The sequence below is a fragment of the Macaca mulatta genome, chromosome 14, assembly GCF_049350105.2.
Source record: "Macaca mulatta isolate MMU2019108-1 chromosome 14, T2T-MMU8v2.0, whole genome shotgun sequence".
Taxonomy (NCBI): Eukaryota; Metazoa; Chordata; class Mammalia; order Primates; family Cercopithecidae; genus Macaca; species Macaca mulatta.
This window is the reverse complement of record NC_133419.1, coordinates 109,081,164-109,097,500: the sequence shown is the minus strand read 5'-3', so window position 1 is coordinate 109,097,500 and position 16,337 is coordinate 109,081,164. Positions and strand designations below refer to the sequence as shown.

Sequence of the window (16,337 nt, the reverse complement as noted above, 5' to 3'; positions counted from 1 at the left end):
CCTCACATTCCTATTAAAGTAATATGTATGTATTCTCCTCAGGAGCTGAATAATCTGACTGGTTTTAGTCCAATTTACGTATTTTATCTTCTAATAAAAGCAATAGGTAGATAAACAAGATCCTGCTTTCTTTAAATTTTTTTGCCCTATAGTCTGTGTCAGACCCCTAAGTACCTAAGTAATGATGCATAATTAGCTCCTAGAGGGAACAATGTCTCAGATTTGTTTGTATTTCCCATAATACCTAACATTGTATTGAACAAATAGAAAGGCATAACAGAATCTGCCACCACTGCTTCAAATTCTAAAAACTCTATGAAAAACATTCTCATGGCAAATTAATATTATCAACCGGAGCAATCCAGAGGAAAGTCATATCCTCCTAAAGAACACTAATTTTATACTTAAACCTCTACATTTGAATGAAGAAGCCAATTCAAAACAGTAAACATTTCCTTTATACCTTTTTCTCGGGTTTTGGCTCCTTTTGGATGATGGATATAAATTTGCAGTTGAAATAATTCAATAATGACTTCTTTTAAAGAATCATTAAGTCTATGTTGAGTCCAAATATAAAGCAAAGTGGGAAGAATTTCATCTCCTAATTCACACACTCGAATTCGAAAGTTGACAGCCAAAGTCTTGAGGAAGATAGTAAGCGCTGCTAAGATATGATTTAGACCTGGAGAGCTCTTTTCTTGTCTGTGAGGAAACAAACAAACTCAACTGGGTGTAACAGGGGGAATAAACTGCACAAATTGAAGACAGTTATGAAGTGGCATGCTGGAAGAAAAGAAAAAAAGAACTCTAATTTTCAAACAATAGTCTTAATTTCAAAACCATTTAAAAAATAATAACAGCATTACTTCACACTAACAAAAAATTAGTTCTTATTTGGTGTTAAGAGACCACTTCTGTTAGCTCTCCCTGCTGCTAAAACATTATCTAAAAATAAACAAAACTGATTTATAACACCATTTATAAAATGTCTTACATTATAAATTGAGTACTGCCACACATATGTACAATGTAATACTTCCAAAATATTTTCCTATTTTATTTTCTCAGTATATTACAACCATCCTCAAAAATGGGAGAAATGCAACGACTTAGAGGATATTTAACTTTCCTGGTCAACAGAATATCGGCAAGACACATCTCCCACTTGAAAACATCATGCAGTGTTCTGTATATTGGATATTCAGAAAGTGTCAGACTTGGTTGTCTCTTCAGGAATCCACTAGTTGTTATGATGGATCAATGTTTTATTTAAAGGTAGAATTTTTAGTTATTGAGTCAAAAACATGGTCTTGCAAGAAGGTCAAAAGTATTTCAACACAAAACAAAAGAAAAAGAGATTAGATTACCTTGCACACTGAATAGCCTTGGAAAAAAAGTCCAAAAATTTGGAATTTAATCCGTCAGTCTGAGAACAGCATCCTTTGGTAACAGCATGAATTATTCTAGCCACTAAAACTCTATGAACATCTTGTGAAGGTTTCAGATAAAGCCTGAAGTACACAGAGAACAATTCTTAAAAAAAAGAAAACAAAATTATTAGTCATGATTTTTAAAAAATCGAAATGTATTAAACGTTACAACTTAAATATTCCATAATCCCATACAGAAAAATGATTTTAAAACAGCACTAATTTATTTTTAACATAGTAAAAGTACTCCATCAGTATTTAATTTTATCTTATATAAAATGCCTTTAAGACAGAAACAACTATAAACTGCTGTGAGGGCACCAGCTTAAGAGCCACATTGCAGAACCATTACTTCTCTAAGCCTCTGTTCCATCATCTAGGCCCAACAAAGCACTTACAGTACATACTCCATGGGGTTTTTGTTTTTGTTTTTTTTCTTTTTTTTGAGACACAGTCTTGCTCTGTCGTCCATGCTGGAGTGCAATGGTGCAATCTTGGCTCACTGCAACCTCTGCCTCCTGGGTTCAAGCGATTCTCATGACTCAGCCTCCCAAGTACCTGGGACCACAGGCGCACAAAACCATGCCTGGCTAATTTTTGTATTGTTAGTAAAGATGGGGTTTCACCATGTTGGTCAGGCTACTCTCAAACTCCTGGCCTCAAGTAATCTACCCACCTTGGCCTCCCAAAGTGCTGGGATTATGGGCGTGAGTCACTGGGCCTGGCCTCCGCAGTTTTTTAAAATAATAATACTGTTTGATTATTAATATGCACAAAATGTGCTGAGACCTATGAAAGGTATGAAATTTTACTCTGCTTGGTTTGTTTCTTATTTATTTGAGGTGGAGTCTTAGTCTGTCACCCAAACTGGAGTGTGGTGGTAAGATCGCGGCTCACTGTAGCTTCAGTCTCCCCAGACTCAGGTAATCCTCCACCTTAGCCTCCCAAGTAGCTGGGTCTAGAGGTACACACAACCACACCCAACTGATTTGTATTTTAGGTAGAGACAGGGTTTCACCATGTTGCGCAGGCTGGTCTTGAACTCCTGGGCTCAAGTGATCCACCTGCTCTGGCCTCCCAAAGTGCTAGGATTACACACATAAGCCACTGTGCCTGGCTGAGATTTTACCCTACTTGTAACCTAACAAATTGGCATGACAGTTTCCTGAGTGCTGGCAGAAGACCTGAGATTCCTGATAAGACAAAAAGGACAGTTTATTTCTCCCAGCAATGATAGTAGCCAGACTACCTTCATTTTTGCATCAGTTCCCCAGTACCAAAGGCAAGATGAAATGGGACACTTGACATTGTGAGAACAGTGGACTGAGTTATAACAGAGAAACTTCAAGCTTTTTATAATGAAGAGGCTATAGGTAAATCTGTCCTGTTTTAGAGGAAGCCATCATCTGACCTCAGATGATCCACCTGCCTCAGCCTCTGAAAGTGCTGAGATTACAGGTGTGAGCCACTGCATCCAGCCACCAAATAACATGATTACACAATGTTATACTTGTGTATATTGGGATTTTAAATATAGACAATCACGTCATCTACAAAAGGGAAGTGTTATTTCTTCCTTTCCAATCTGTATGCCTTTTATTTTTCTTGTCTAACTACTCTGGCTAGAACCTCCAATATAATGTTGAAAAGGAGTGGTGAGAGTGCATATCCTTATCTTGTTCCCAATTTGTCTTATGAAATGCTTTAAATTATAGATTCAATTTCTTTAATTCAATCTATTCTAATAGTTATGGGACTAGTCAAATTATTTTATATTGGATAACTTTTGATAATGTATGTTTTTGAGGAACTGACCCATTTAAATTAAGAGATGTTCATAGTATTTCCTTATTATTGTTTCAATATCTATAGGATCTGCAATTAGATCTCATTTCATTTCTAGTATCAGTAACTTTGGTCTTTTTTTGTTTTTTTTAAGAGACAGAAGTCTCACTATGCTTCCCAGGCTGGATTTGGACTCCTGGGCTCAAGTGATCCTCCCACCTCAGCCATAAAAAGACATAGAGGAGCTGAGAACGGTGGCTCACACCTGTAATCCCAACACTTTGGGAGGCTGAGTTCAAGTTGCTGGCCTGAGCAACATAATAAGACTTTATCTCTACTGAAAATGAAAAATTAGCAGGGTGTGATAGCTTGTGTCTGTGGTCCCAGCTACTTGGAAGGGGGTGGGAGGATCATTTGAGCTCAGGAGGCTGAAGCTGCAGTGAGCCATGATCTCACCACCACACTCCAGCCTGGGTGACAGAGTGAGGCCCTATCTCAAAAATAAAAAAAAAAGAAAAAAGAAAGAAAGAAAAAGACATGAAGGAAACTTAAATGCATATTACTAAATGAAAGAAGGCAATCTGAAAAAGATACATACTGTTATGATTCCAACCACAGTCACATACTATATAACAACATTCTGTTCAATGACAAATGGCAATATGAAAAGGTGGTACCATAAGATTATATTAGAACTGAAAATTTCCTATTTAAATACTTAGTGATGTCATAGCACAAGAAATCACTCACAAGCATTTGTGGTAATACTTGTGTAAAAAAACCCCACTGCACTGTCAGTCATATAAAAGTATAACACATACAATCATGTACAGTACATAAACCTTGAAAACGATAATAAATGACTAAGTTACTGGTAAATGACTATGTTAGGTTCATGTACTTACTCTACTATGCTTTTTATCACTATTTTATACTATATTCCTCCTCCTTCTTAAAAAAAAAAACAGTAAAACAGTCTCACGTAGGTGCTTTAGGAGGTATTTCAGAATAAAGCACCATTATCACAGGAGATGAAAGCTCCATGCATGTCCCTGAAGTTCTACCAAGGGGACAAGATGCAGAGACGGGAGACAGTGATACTGATGATCCCGACCTTATGTAGGCCTAAGCTCATGTGTGTGTTTGTCTTTGTTTTAAACAAAAAAGTTTAAAGGAAAAAATAGAATAATAATAATTTCATTTAAAAAGCTTATAGAACAAAAGAAAAAACATCTATAACTATGTAAAGAAAAGACATTTTTGTACAGCTGTACAATGCATTTGTATTTTAAGCTAAGTGTTAATTACAAAAGAATCAAAAAGTTTAAAAAAGTTTTAACTTTATAAAGTAAAAGTTACAGTAGCTAATGTTAACTTAGTATTGAAGAAAGAAAAACATATAGTTTTAAATTTAGTACAGACTAAGTGTTTATAAATTCTACAGCAGTATATAGTATCCCAGGCCTTCACATTACCACACATTTACATACCCAGAGCAACTTCCAGTCCTACAAGTTCCATTCAAGTGCCCTAGACAAGTGCACCATGTTTTATCCTTTATACCATACTGTTACTGTACCTTCTCTATGTTTATATATGTTTAGATACACAAATACTTGCCATTGTGTTACAACTGCCTACAGTATTCAGTACCGTAACATGCTGCACAGGTTTGTAGTGCAGGAGCAGTAATACCATATAGCCTAGGTGTGTAGTGTTATACCATCTAAGTTTGTATAAATACACCCTATGACGTTCACACAACAAAGAAATTGCCTAATGATGTATTTCTCAGAACATATCCACATTGGTAAGAGACGCATGACTATATATGCTGGAAAAGGCCAAACCATGAAGATAGCAAAAAGATCCGTGGTTCCCACAGTTTGCAAGGAGGAAGAGATGAACAGGTGAAGCACAGAGGATTTTTCTGGCAGTGAAACTATTCTTTATGATACTATAATAGTGAATAATTGTTACCATTCTCTCCCAGAGGAAAAAAAAATATGACCAACTCACTAGATACAGTAAAAGATCTTTTAAAATGTCAATACACTTGTCAAAATCCATAGCATATGTACCACCAAAAGTGAATCTTGGACTCTGGATAATAAGGATGTGTCCCAGCATAGGTCTACTGATGATAACAAATGTACCACTGGTGCAAGATGTTGACAGTAGGGCATGCTGTGTGTGTCCAGTGGACCTTCCACTCAGTTTTGCTGTAAACTTAAAACTCCTCTAAAAGATAAAAGTCTATTTAAAAAAATGGAAACCACTAGGTTTGAGAAACTGAATAATTGCCAGTGTAGCTTAAACACAGAAATTAGAAGCGCTTTAGTTAAGTTAGACAGGTAGGAAGAAGCACAATTACGCAGTGCTTTCAAGGCCTGGAAGAAGAATCCTCATTTTCTACTAGTTGTTCTAGGGAGAATGTAGAGAAACTGGAACCCTCGTGTGCTGCTGGTGAGAATGTAAAATGGTGTAGCTCCTGTGTAAAACAGGATGTTGGTTCCTTAAAAAATTAAATATAGAATTACCACATGATCTAGCAATTCTACTTCTGGGTATATAATCAAAAGAACTGAAAGCAGGAAACTCAGGAGATATTTGTATACTTATGTTCATGGCAGCATTATTCACAATAATCAGAAGGTAGAAACAACCCATGTCCACCAACTGATGAATGAACAAAATGTGGCATATACACACAACAGAATAGTGTTCAGTTTTTAAAAAGAACGAAATTCTGATACAAGCTCTAACACTGATGAGCCTCAAAGACATTTTGGTAAGTGTAATAAACAGGTTGCAAAACGACAAATACTTGTAGGAGTCCTTTACTCCAGGCTGCTATAACAAAGTATCATAGATGAGGTGGCTTAGAAACCACAGAAATTTATTTATCTCAATTTTGGAGGCTGAAAGCAGATCCGGATGCCAGCATTGTGGGTTTCCGATGAGGGCCCTCTTTGGGGCTGCAGACTACTGACTTTGAACTGTATCTTCGCATGGCAGAAAGACAGCAAGTTAGCTCTCCGGCCTCTTTTTACAGGGGCATTAATCCCATCCATGAAGGCTCAACCTGCATGACCTAATTACCTCCTAAATCCCACACTTCCAAATACCATCCCTTTGGGAATCAGATTTCAACATAATTGGTGGGACATAAACATTCAATCCATAAAAATGAAGCACCCAAAATAGCCAAATTCATAGTGACAGAAAGTAGAATGATAGCTGCCAGGGGCCAGGGGAGGGGAAATGGTAAATTATTGTTTACTGAGTATAGAAAAAAAAGTTCTGGAGATGGATGGTGGAGATAATTATACAACAATATGAATGCACTTAATACTACACAACTGTACACTTAAAAACAGTTAAAATTATAAATATTATATATATTTTACCACAATAAAAAAAATCTCATTGGAGGTCCTAGCCAATGTAATAAGGCACAAAAACAAAATAAAAGCCACATGGCTCAGAAAGAAAGAAAAAAAAAATTACTGCTTACAGAAGACATGTTTGTCTACAAAGAAAATCCCAAAGAACATTCAAAGAAAGCTACTAGATTTAATAAGTGTTTTTAGCAAGGTCCCAAAATACAAGGTCACTATACAAAACTCAGCTGTACTTCTGCATATTTTTGTGCATTGAACAATTTGAAAATCAAAATGTTAAAAACAATGCAATTTACAAACTACTGCAGTACAAATCTAACAAAACATATACAAAATCTTTATGTTTATACTATTATAAATTAATGTCAATTTGCAGCTGGGCATGGTGGCTCATGCCTATAATCCCAACACTTTGGGAGATCAAGGGAGGGGGATCACTTGAGCCCAGGAATTTGAGACCAGCCTAAGCAACACAGTGAGATCCTGTGTCTATTTTTTTAAATATATAAAATTAAAGAAAAAAATTGTCAATTTACAATAAAAAATCTATATGCTGACAATTATAAAACACTAATGAAAGAAATCAAAAAAGACATCAGTGGCGAGGTGCGGTGGCTCAAGTCTATAATCCCAGCATTTTGGGAGGCCGGGGCAGGCAGATCACCTGAGGTCAGGAATTTGAGACCAGCCTGGCCAACATGAGGAAACCCTGTCTCTACTAAAAATATAAAAATTAGCCCGGTATGGTGGCACATGCCTGTAATCCCAGCTACTCAGGAGGCTGAGGCAGGAGAACGGCTTGAACCTAGGAGGTGCAGGTTGCAGTGAGATCATGCCACTGCACTCCAGCCTGAGCAACAGAGGGAGACTCTATCTCAAAAAACAAACAAGCAAACAAATAAACCTAAGTAAATGGAGAGATATACAGTGTTCATGGATTTGAAAACTCCACATTGTTAAGATTTCTATTCTTCCCAAATTGTTCAACAGATTCAATGCAATTAGTATCAAAATCCCAGCAAGATCTTTTGTAGAAATCAGTAAGCTGATTCCAAAATTTATATGGAAATGCTGCCTCAGTCTTAGGCCATTCTTCTCATTTCACACTAAATTCTATATACAAATCTCATCCATAGTCATGGCTTCAATCACCACCTGTACCAAATATATATTTTGAGCACAGACCTCACTTCTTCCACAGAGGCCTCATCTAAGCAAGTTTTAGAAAAGGAAAACTAAGTAAAAAAATATTTTGACAAAAAGGCTAATTATAAGGACATCCAGGAAGAAGTGGTGAAGGTTAGCTTTAAAAAAGAAAAAAAAGAAGAAGTAAGAGTAGTTAGTCTAAAAATAAAAAGGGGGTTTCAGAGAACACACTAGATGACAGAATTTAGTAAGGAGACCAGGGGAAAGACTGCCTTTGTTTCAGTGACAGCCATGGTTACAAGTGATAATGTAAAATGCTCTAAATATGAACAGCCATACTGGGGAAAGATCTGGCTAAGTAACCCAGATACCACCAGCCTATTCCCCAAAGGCTGTCTCTAAGCTTGTTGAGGGCCCTGTACAGACACAGCCTATCTTGTGTTCAGAGTAACATAAAGGCTCCGAATGACTCATAAGAAATTAGTACAACAGCTGAGAAGGTGTTTATTCTCATGGGAACAGTAGAGTGTAATGCGGGAGTGAGGGTACTGATTAGGTAGTAGTTTTGTGGTTCACATGTATCTCATTTCGAAATAATAAAATGGCAATAAAGAATATGGATAGCCGGGCACAGTGGCTCAAGCCTGTAATCCCAGCACTTTGGGAGGCCGAGACGGGCAGATCACGAGGTCAGGAGATCGAGACCATCCTGGCTAACACGGTGAAACCCCGTCTCTACTAAAAATATACAAAAAAACTAGCCGGGCGAGGTGGTGGGCGCCTGTAGTCCCAGCTACTCGGCAGGCTGAGGCAGGAGAATGGTGTGAACCCGGGAGGCGGAGCTTGCAGTGAGCCAAGATCCGGCCACTGCACTCCAGCCTGGGCAACAGAGTGAGACTACATCTCAAAAAAAAAAAAAAAAAGAAAAAGAATATGGACAAATGTCTTTTAGTTAGCAAAATTTAGCTTAAATGCTTTTCCATGAAAAAAAAAGCTTCTAAACTTTTAGAGTCCGTGTATTAGAAGACTTTGACATCCGACTTAAAATCATCTTGCTAATGTCAAATCCTACTTTCACTTATTCTCAAACCCAGAAATGCTCCATCTTTGAAATCAACAAACTGAAATATTTCAATTTCTGACCATAATTTCCTTCCTTTGTGGTCTCTTAGTACCTCCCAACTATAAACAGGTAACACCACAGATTCCTCCCTAGCACACACTCTACACATCTAGTGAGTCACTGGGTCCCGTACATTGTCTTACTAATGCATTCTATTCTAATATATTTGATTTCCATTACCTTAGAAGTAGCGTGCTAATTGCCTAATCCAATAGATAATTCTGTGTTTTATCCTTTCTACAACAACTTAAAATGTTGGCCACACCCCTTTGAACTTTAAACTTTCTTGCTTTCACTTTTTTTTTTTTTTAATGGAAACAGGGTCTCACTCTATCACCCAGGCCAGAGTGCAGTGTGATCACAGCTCACTGCAGCCTCAACCTCCAGGGCTCAAGTGATCCTCCTGCCTCAGCCTCCGGAGTAGCTGGGACTACAAGCATGAGCCATTACCCCCGCTATTTTTTGTAAAGACAGTTTCACCATGTTGCCCAGACTGGTCTTGAACTCCTGAGCTCAAGCAAACCACCTGCCTTGGCCTCCCAACTTACTAGGATTACAGGCATGAGCCACCGCACTCTGCCCGCTTTCACTTTTATGGTACTTCTCTTAGTTTTCTCCCTTTCTACTTAAATCATGGTTGAGTTTAGGTGTCATTGTTTTGTATACCTACTGAAACCAAGTATATCTGTATCACAGCACATTATGATCCTGGTTTATTTGGGTTTTATTCTGCCACTGTCAACTCCTTGACGATAGAGATGGTATCTTTCAACTGTAATTCCAGCTCTGATATCAGGCACCTGATATATTATTCATGACTTTATTCAGAAGCTACATAATAAATAAAAATTAAGGGTCAGGTTCGATAACCACACAATTTTACTGAAGTACTGTTAAACTGTCAGGTCACTTGGAGGATACAGACAGATATAGATGAAGTGCTTTCTTTGGTGAGGTTTCATTTCATGAGGAAAAATTCACAAATAACAACCTTCAAAACATACCTAACCACTGTTGCTGAGATATTTCACACCAGTATTTTCTCACAGAAAGAATGTCTTTGAGTAGTATGTTGCTATAATCAGCTCCGTAAACAGCACCACTAGATGAATCTTTCACTGTATCCATGATATAATTCAAGAGTTCTTGACATTTTAGCCTAGGTGCTCCTATTTAAAAATAAACAAATAAAGAAAAACATAAATTTAAACAAAAATAAAAGACACTTGGAATGGCAACTATTTAAATAATTCCATTTGAGAAATTACTATTAACTAACCTTCTTCTGTAGAGAAGAAATTGGCAAATTATGGCCCCAAGCAAAATTCAGCCAGTTGGCTGTTTTTGCAAATAACATTTCATTGGAACATAGTCACATCCATTCATTTACTTATCGTCTATGGCTCCTTTTGTAATTAAGACAGAGATGACTACTACATGGCCTATAAAGTCAAGAACATTTACTATCTGGCCTCTTTACACAGTAAGTTTGCCAATGCCTCTTTTATAGGAATATATAGCAAAAACAATCTTTTTTTTTTTTGAGATGAAATCTTGGTCTGTCGCAATGGCGCAATCTCAGCGCACTGCAGCCTCCACCTCCCGGGTTCAAGTGATTCTCCCACCCCAGCCTCCCAAGTAGCTGAGACTACAGGCGTGCACCACCACGCTCAGCTAATTTTTGTAATTTTAGTAGAGACGGGGTTTCACCATGTTGGCCAGGCTGGTCTTGAACTACTGACCTCGAGTGATCTGCCCACCTTGAAAAGCAATCATTCTTAAACAACTAAAACCTTAATAATTCACAATTTCTGGTGTTAGACCAAAAATGATCCCAAGGTTTTTGGCACTCTTTATGAAGAATGAATTTATTAGAATAACATAAGATTACAAGGAGAATATTTACTTTGGAAAGCAAAATTAGTTCTAAGTCCTATAATAGCATTTATGGCATACAAATACCTCAGGTTGTAATTTTTTTTTTTTAAAGACAGGGTCTCGCTCTATCACCCAGGCTGGTGTGTAGTGGCATGGTCACACCCAACAGCAGCCTCAACCTCTCAGGCTCAAGGGATCCTCCCACCTCAGCCTCCTGAGTACCTGGGACTATCGATGTTGTGCCACCATGCCCAGCTAATTTCACAAATTTTTCATAGAGACAGAATCTCTCACAATGTTCCCCAGGCTGGTCTTGAACTCCTGAGCTCAAGGGATTCTCCTGTCTTGGCCTCCCAAAGTGCTGAGACTATATGTATGAGCCACTGTGCCTGACCCCCGTTGTCATTTTTAACAGCATATTATTTACTTATTAGAGATTCTGAAAACTCAGCGTTACTAGACACATATTCTTGAAGGTAACAAAATTACATTTAAAAATAATTCTCATTTTCAGTAAATTATATTTATGTCACAGCAGAAATGCCATTTTTCAATACTGACAATCTTAAAATTGAATATATTTATTGCTATAACTATGAGCAGAACACAACTCATGTAAATATGAATATATTCTGGATTAGGGTTTTCGTATGATGAAACTAGTTATATTCACAAGTATCAGACTATGGTAAATAAATATACAGTGATATAACTGCAAAACCATCTTCACTTATGGCTCATTTCATAATTTTAGGCACTGTCCAGTTATGAAATGTACAACCATGTGATCCTTCTTTCTAGTACCCTGTGCATCTCTCTTATAGTCCTTGTAACATTTTTCTAATCTAAAACATCCATTGCATTATTAGATCCTTAAGGAAAGGAATTAATCTCTATATTCTGACATAAAAGCCCAGTGACTGCTCTAATAGCAAATGCTCAATAAAAATTAATTTGTGTTGAATAACTACAGAAATATTATAATAAAATCTTATTTTTCTATGTCCTTTATCCCAATATGTCTCCCTCCCCTACCAAATATGAGAAGTATTTCAAGTAATGTATTGACATTTTTTCATTGTTTTGCTTGTTTTTGAGACAGAGTCTTGCTCTGGCACCCATGCTGGAATGCAGTGGCCCCATCACGACTCACTGCAGCCTTGACCTCCTGGACTTAAGGGATCCACCCACTACAGGCAAGCATCACTGCACCCAGCTAATTTTTTAAGTTTTTGTAGAGATGGGGTCTCCCTATGTTGCCCAGGTTGGTCTCAAACTTCGGGGATCAAATCTTTCTTAAGCGTACAACTAAGTTGCCTGCAGACTTTTTTTCTTTTTTTTGGGCACAGGATCTCACTCTGTCACCCAGGTTGGAGTGTGGTAGCATGATCTTGGCTCACTGCAACCACTGCCTCCTGGGCTCAAGCGATCTTCTTCCGTAAGCCTCCTAAGGAGCTGGGACTATAAGTAGTCACCACCACACCTGGCTAATTTTTGTGTTTTTGTAGAGACGAGGTCTCACCATGTTACCCAGATTGGTCTCAAAATCCTGTGCTCAAGCAATCTGCTTGCCTCGGCCTCACAAAGTACTAGGAGTAGAGCCATGAGCCACTGTGCCCAGCCTACCTGCAGAGACTTTCAGGAATCTTAGGGAACTTAACATTTTTCACAGCTGAGTTTTACATTATCTAGACTCTATTTAAGCTTTGCACAAAAGCAGACAAATGCTAACATAAAGAAATGAACAGGCTGGGCACAGTGGCTCACGCCGATAATCCCAGCATCCCCCTGGGACAACAAGGTAGGTGGATCACTTGAGGTCAGGAGTTCGAGACAAGCCTGACCAACATGGTGAAACCCCATCTCTACTAAAAATAAAAAAATTAGCTGGGCATGGTGGGGCATGCCTGTAATCCCAGCTACTTGGGAGGCTGAGGCGGGAAAATCGCTTGAGCCCAGGAGGTGGAGGTTGCAGTGATCCGAGATGGTGCCCTTGCACTCTAGCCTGAGCAACAAGAGCAAAACTCTGTCTCAAAAAAAAGATAAGAAAAGAAATGTACAACAGGCTGGGTGTGGTGGCTCACACCTATAATCCCAGCATTTTGGGAGGCAGAGGCAGGCAGATCACTTGAGGCCAGGAGTTTGAGACCACCTTGGCCAACATGGCAAAACCCTCACCTCTACTAAAAATACAAAAATTATCCGGGCCTGGCAGCGTGTGCCTATAGTCTCAGCTACTCTAGAGGCTGACGCAGGAGAATCGCTTGCACCCAGGAGGAAGAAGCTGCAGAGAGCCAAGATTGCACCACTGCACTCCAGCCTGGGCAACAAAGCAAGACTCTGTCTCAAAAAAAAAATAAATAAAAAGGGGAGAAATCATATTTGCTTACTTGTTTCTTCTCAGCTGCCTTTTACTTCTTTTTTTCTAATCTCTATTTCTTTCATCATACCTTGGATACCAATACTAAGCAAGAGTGCCAAAGTCTAGACATATGTTAAATTTCCATCAACCCTCCAATCTTTTGGGAAAAAAAAAAACAAAAACTGAGGTGGGGTGAGGGAATAGTAACTCCCTGGTTTTGCCCCAAGATTAAAAAGGTTTAAGTTACAAAGTCAAATTTGAAAGAAAAGGAAGCTGTAAATAAAAACACATTTTCAACTACTTAAATGACCTGCATTGATAATTTCACCATCTCTTTCTTATAAACAACATGCTGATGCATTTTCAAATGTAATCTCCTTTGTTAATTTTGCAATTAAAAGGTTTGTTCACTGCAAGGCAAAACTACTGTACACGCTGCAAACTTTTCTGGTGGGTTACAAAATTGACGTGTTATCTTTCTCTCACATTCACTCTTTCAGTAAGTACCTACTACATCCCAGCGTTACTAGCAAATACAATATTTTACTGGATACAAAGTTACCACACAGAGCAAAGTGGGTGCAGAATATTTCGGTGTAGTTTTCCTTTGTCTCTGCTGGAGTCTCTGACAAGCGGTTGAAGTTATCCACACAAGCTGGCATCTCAGAGGAGGTGGAAAATTGACTAAACAATTATACTTTGGACTCAAGTCTCATACCACTGTTCTGAAATATCATTCACTAATAATCTGCATACTTGTGCTAAATATTTACCAATTTGGACGCTCTCCTGATTTTTTTTTTTTGAGACAGAGTTTTGCTCTTGTTGCCCAGGCTGGAGTGCAATGGCACAATCTCAGCTCACTGCAACCTCCACCTCCCGGGTTCAAGCAATTCTCCTGCCTCAGCCTCCAGAGTAGCTGGGATTACAGGCACCCGCCACCACACCCAGCTATTTTTTGTATTTTCAGTAGACATGGGGTTTCCCTATATTGGCCAGGCTGGTCTCGAACTCCTGACCTCAGGTAATCTGCCTGCCTCAGCTTCCCAAAGTGCCGGGATTATAGGTGTGAGCAACCGTGCCCCACCCTCCTGATTCCTAAGAGTTGGTATCACAAAACAACATCCTTATCTATGAAGAGCCCAGGAGTCCCTGAACACACATTTCTGCCTCTAGCTTTTCAGTATGTATAAAGCCCATTTCCTTACAAAAGCTTACCAGGATCCTGCATTTTGGTTCCAAAAATCAACTCTTCACAATATTAATTGTACAAGTTAAAGATGGGAACTATCTGGCTCATCAGGAGAAAAAAAATCTTTTTTGTGGTTGTTTTTTCCCTCAAATCATAGTAAGTACAATGTCAATTAAGTGTTGGTTCTGACAGTCAAGGAAGCTCACATGATCTTAGAATGAATCAGTAAAAGTACAGAATGAAAGATAAACAAGAGTTGCTTCTCTCTGTACTAATCAGAATATACCTAAAAGATTGAGTCCTGGGCCAGGTGCAATGGCTCACGCCTATAATCCCAGCATTTCAGGAGGCCAAGGTGGGAAAATTACTTGAGGTCAGGAGTTTGAGACCAGCCTGGCCAACACAGTGATACCCTGTCTCTACTAAAAATACAAAAATTAGCCAGACATGGTGACCCGTGCCTATAGTCCCAGCTACTTGGGAGGCTGAGGCAGGAGGATCACCTGAGCCTGGGAGACGGGGATTGCAGTGAGCCAAGATCACACCACAGCACTCCAGCCTGGGCTACAGAGCAAGATCTTGTATTTAAAACAATGAGTCCCACACTTTCTGTTTGTTTTTCTGGCCTCTTCCCTGTACGTAGAGGCCCACACTTCAAGACGGATAATTAAACTGAAGAATATTCAGAGGAGAGTGGCATAAAACCTAGGTCACATGAGCTAGAGAGTGAGTTTATGAACTTTAGAGATGAGGACTCAGGAAATATTGTGGCTACCTTCAAACATCTCTAAGGATGTCACACGAAAAAAATAAACAGGAGTTTTTGATATACTCTCAGAAGGGAGAAGCAGTAACAAAAGACAGGTTTTTAATACTTTTTTTTTTGAGAGTCTCGCTCTGTCGCCCAGGATGGAGTATAGTGGCGTAATCTCAGCTCACTGCAACTTCTGCCTCCTGGGTTCAAGCAATTCTAGTGCCTCAGCCTCCCAAGTAGCTGGAATTACAGGCATGCGCCACCATGCCCAGTTAATTTTTGTAATTTTAGTAGAGACGGGGTTTCGCCATGTTGGTCAGGCTGGTCTCGATCTCCTGACCTCAGGTGATCTGCCTGCCTTGGCCTCCCAAAGTGCTGGGATTACAGGAGTGAGCCACTGCATCCGGCCAGTTTTTAATACTCTTAATACTATTTAAAGATGGAAAAGAAAGCCTTGAAAGTATATTCAATCATTAAGACTGCACTTCTACCTAAAGGCTAGGGACGTATAGAGGGCATCCAAGACTGGGTAGTTAAAACAGTAATTTTTAATTCCTTCACTGGGCATGGCAGCTCACATCTGCAATACCAATAACTAGGGAGGCTGAACAGGGGGAAGACTGCTTGAGGTCAGGAGTTCAAGATCAGCCTGGGCAAAACAGTGAAATAACATCAACTAAAAAAAAAAAAAAATTAGCCTGGCATGGTGATGCACATCTGTAGTCCTAGCTACAAGGAGGCCAAGACAGGAGGATCACTTAGGAACTGAGAAGCTTGAGCCTGCAGTGAGCTATCATCACACCACTGCACTCTAGCCTGGGTAACAGAGCAACGCCCTATCTCTTAAATAAATAAATCCCTTCAATCCTCAGATTTCTGTCATTCTTTGCTTGAATAAATTTCCCCAAATATTTGAACCAGTAATATTAAAAATCAGGCTGGCCTAAGTGCAGTGGTCTTTACAACTAATTGATCACAACCAGTTACAGATTGCTTTGTTACTTCTCCACTCCCATTGCTTCACTTGACTAGCCTTAAAAAAAAAAACAAAAAACAACCTTTTTTTTTTTTTTTTTTTTTTTTTTTGAGACGGAGTCTTGCTCTGCCGCCCAGGCTGGAGTGCAATGGCCGGATCTCAGCTCACTGCAAGCTCCGCCTCCCGGGTTCACGCCATTCTCCTGCCTCAGCCTCCCGAGTAGTTGGGACTACAGGCGCCCGCCACCGCACCCGGCTAGTTTTTTGTATTTTTTAGTAGAGACGGGG

At 39.1% G+C, this 16,337-nt stretch overlaps 1 protein-coding gene across 4 annotated transcripts in view; it reads right to left on the bottom strand.

The window, feature by feature from the left end:
* ATM (ATM serine/threonine kinase) overlaps positions 1 to 16,337 on the bottom strand; it is a 131,621-nt gene that overhangs the window by 108,675 nt on the left and 6,609 nt on the right. For all 4 annotated transcript variants that reach the window (XM_015115608.3, XM_077964249.1, XM_077964250.1 and 1 more), the window contains 3 exons: positions 9,893 to 10,057; positions 1,368 to 1,533; positions 464 to 702 (listed from right to left, as the gene is read on the bottom strand). In XM_015115608.3, coding sequence (XP_014971094.3) covers positions 464 to 702; positions 1,368 to 1,533; positions 9,893 to 10,057 — 570 coding nt within the window. The remainder of the gene's footprint in view (positions 1 to 463; positions 703 to 1,367; positions 1,534 to 9,892; positions 10,058 to 16,337) is intronic.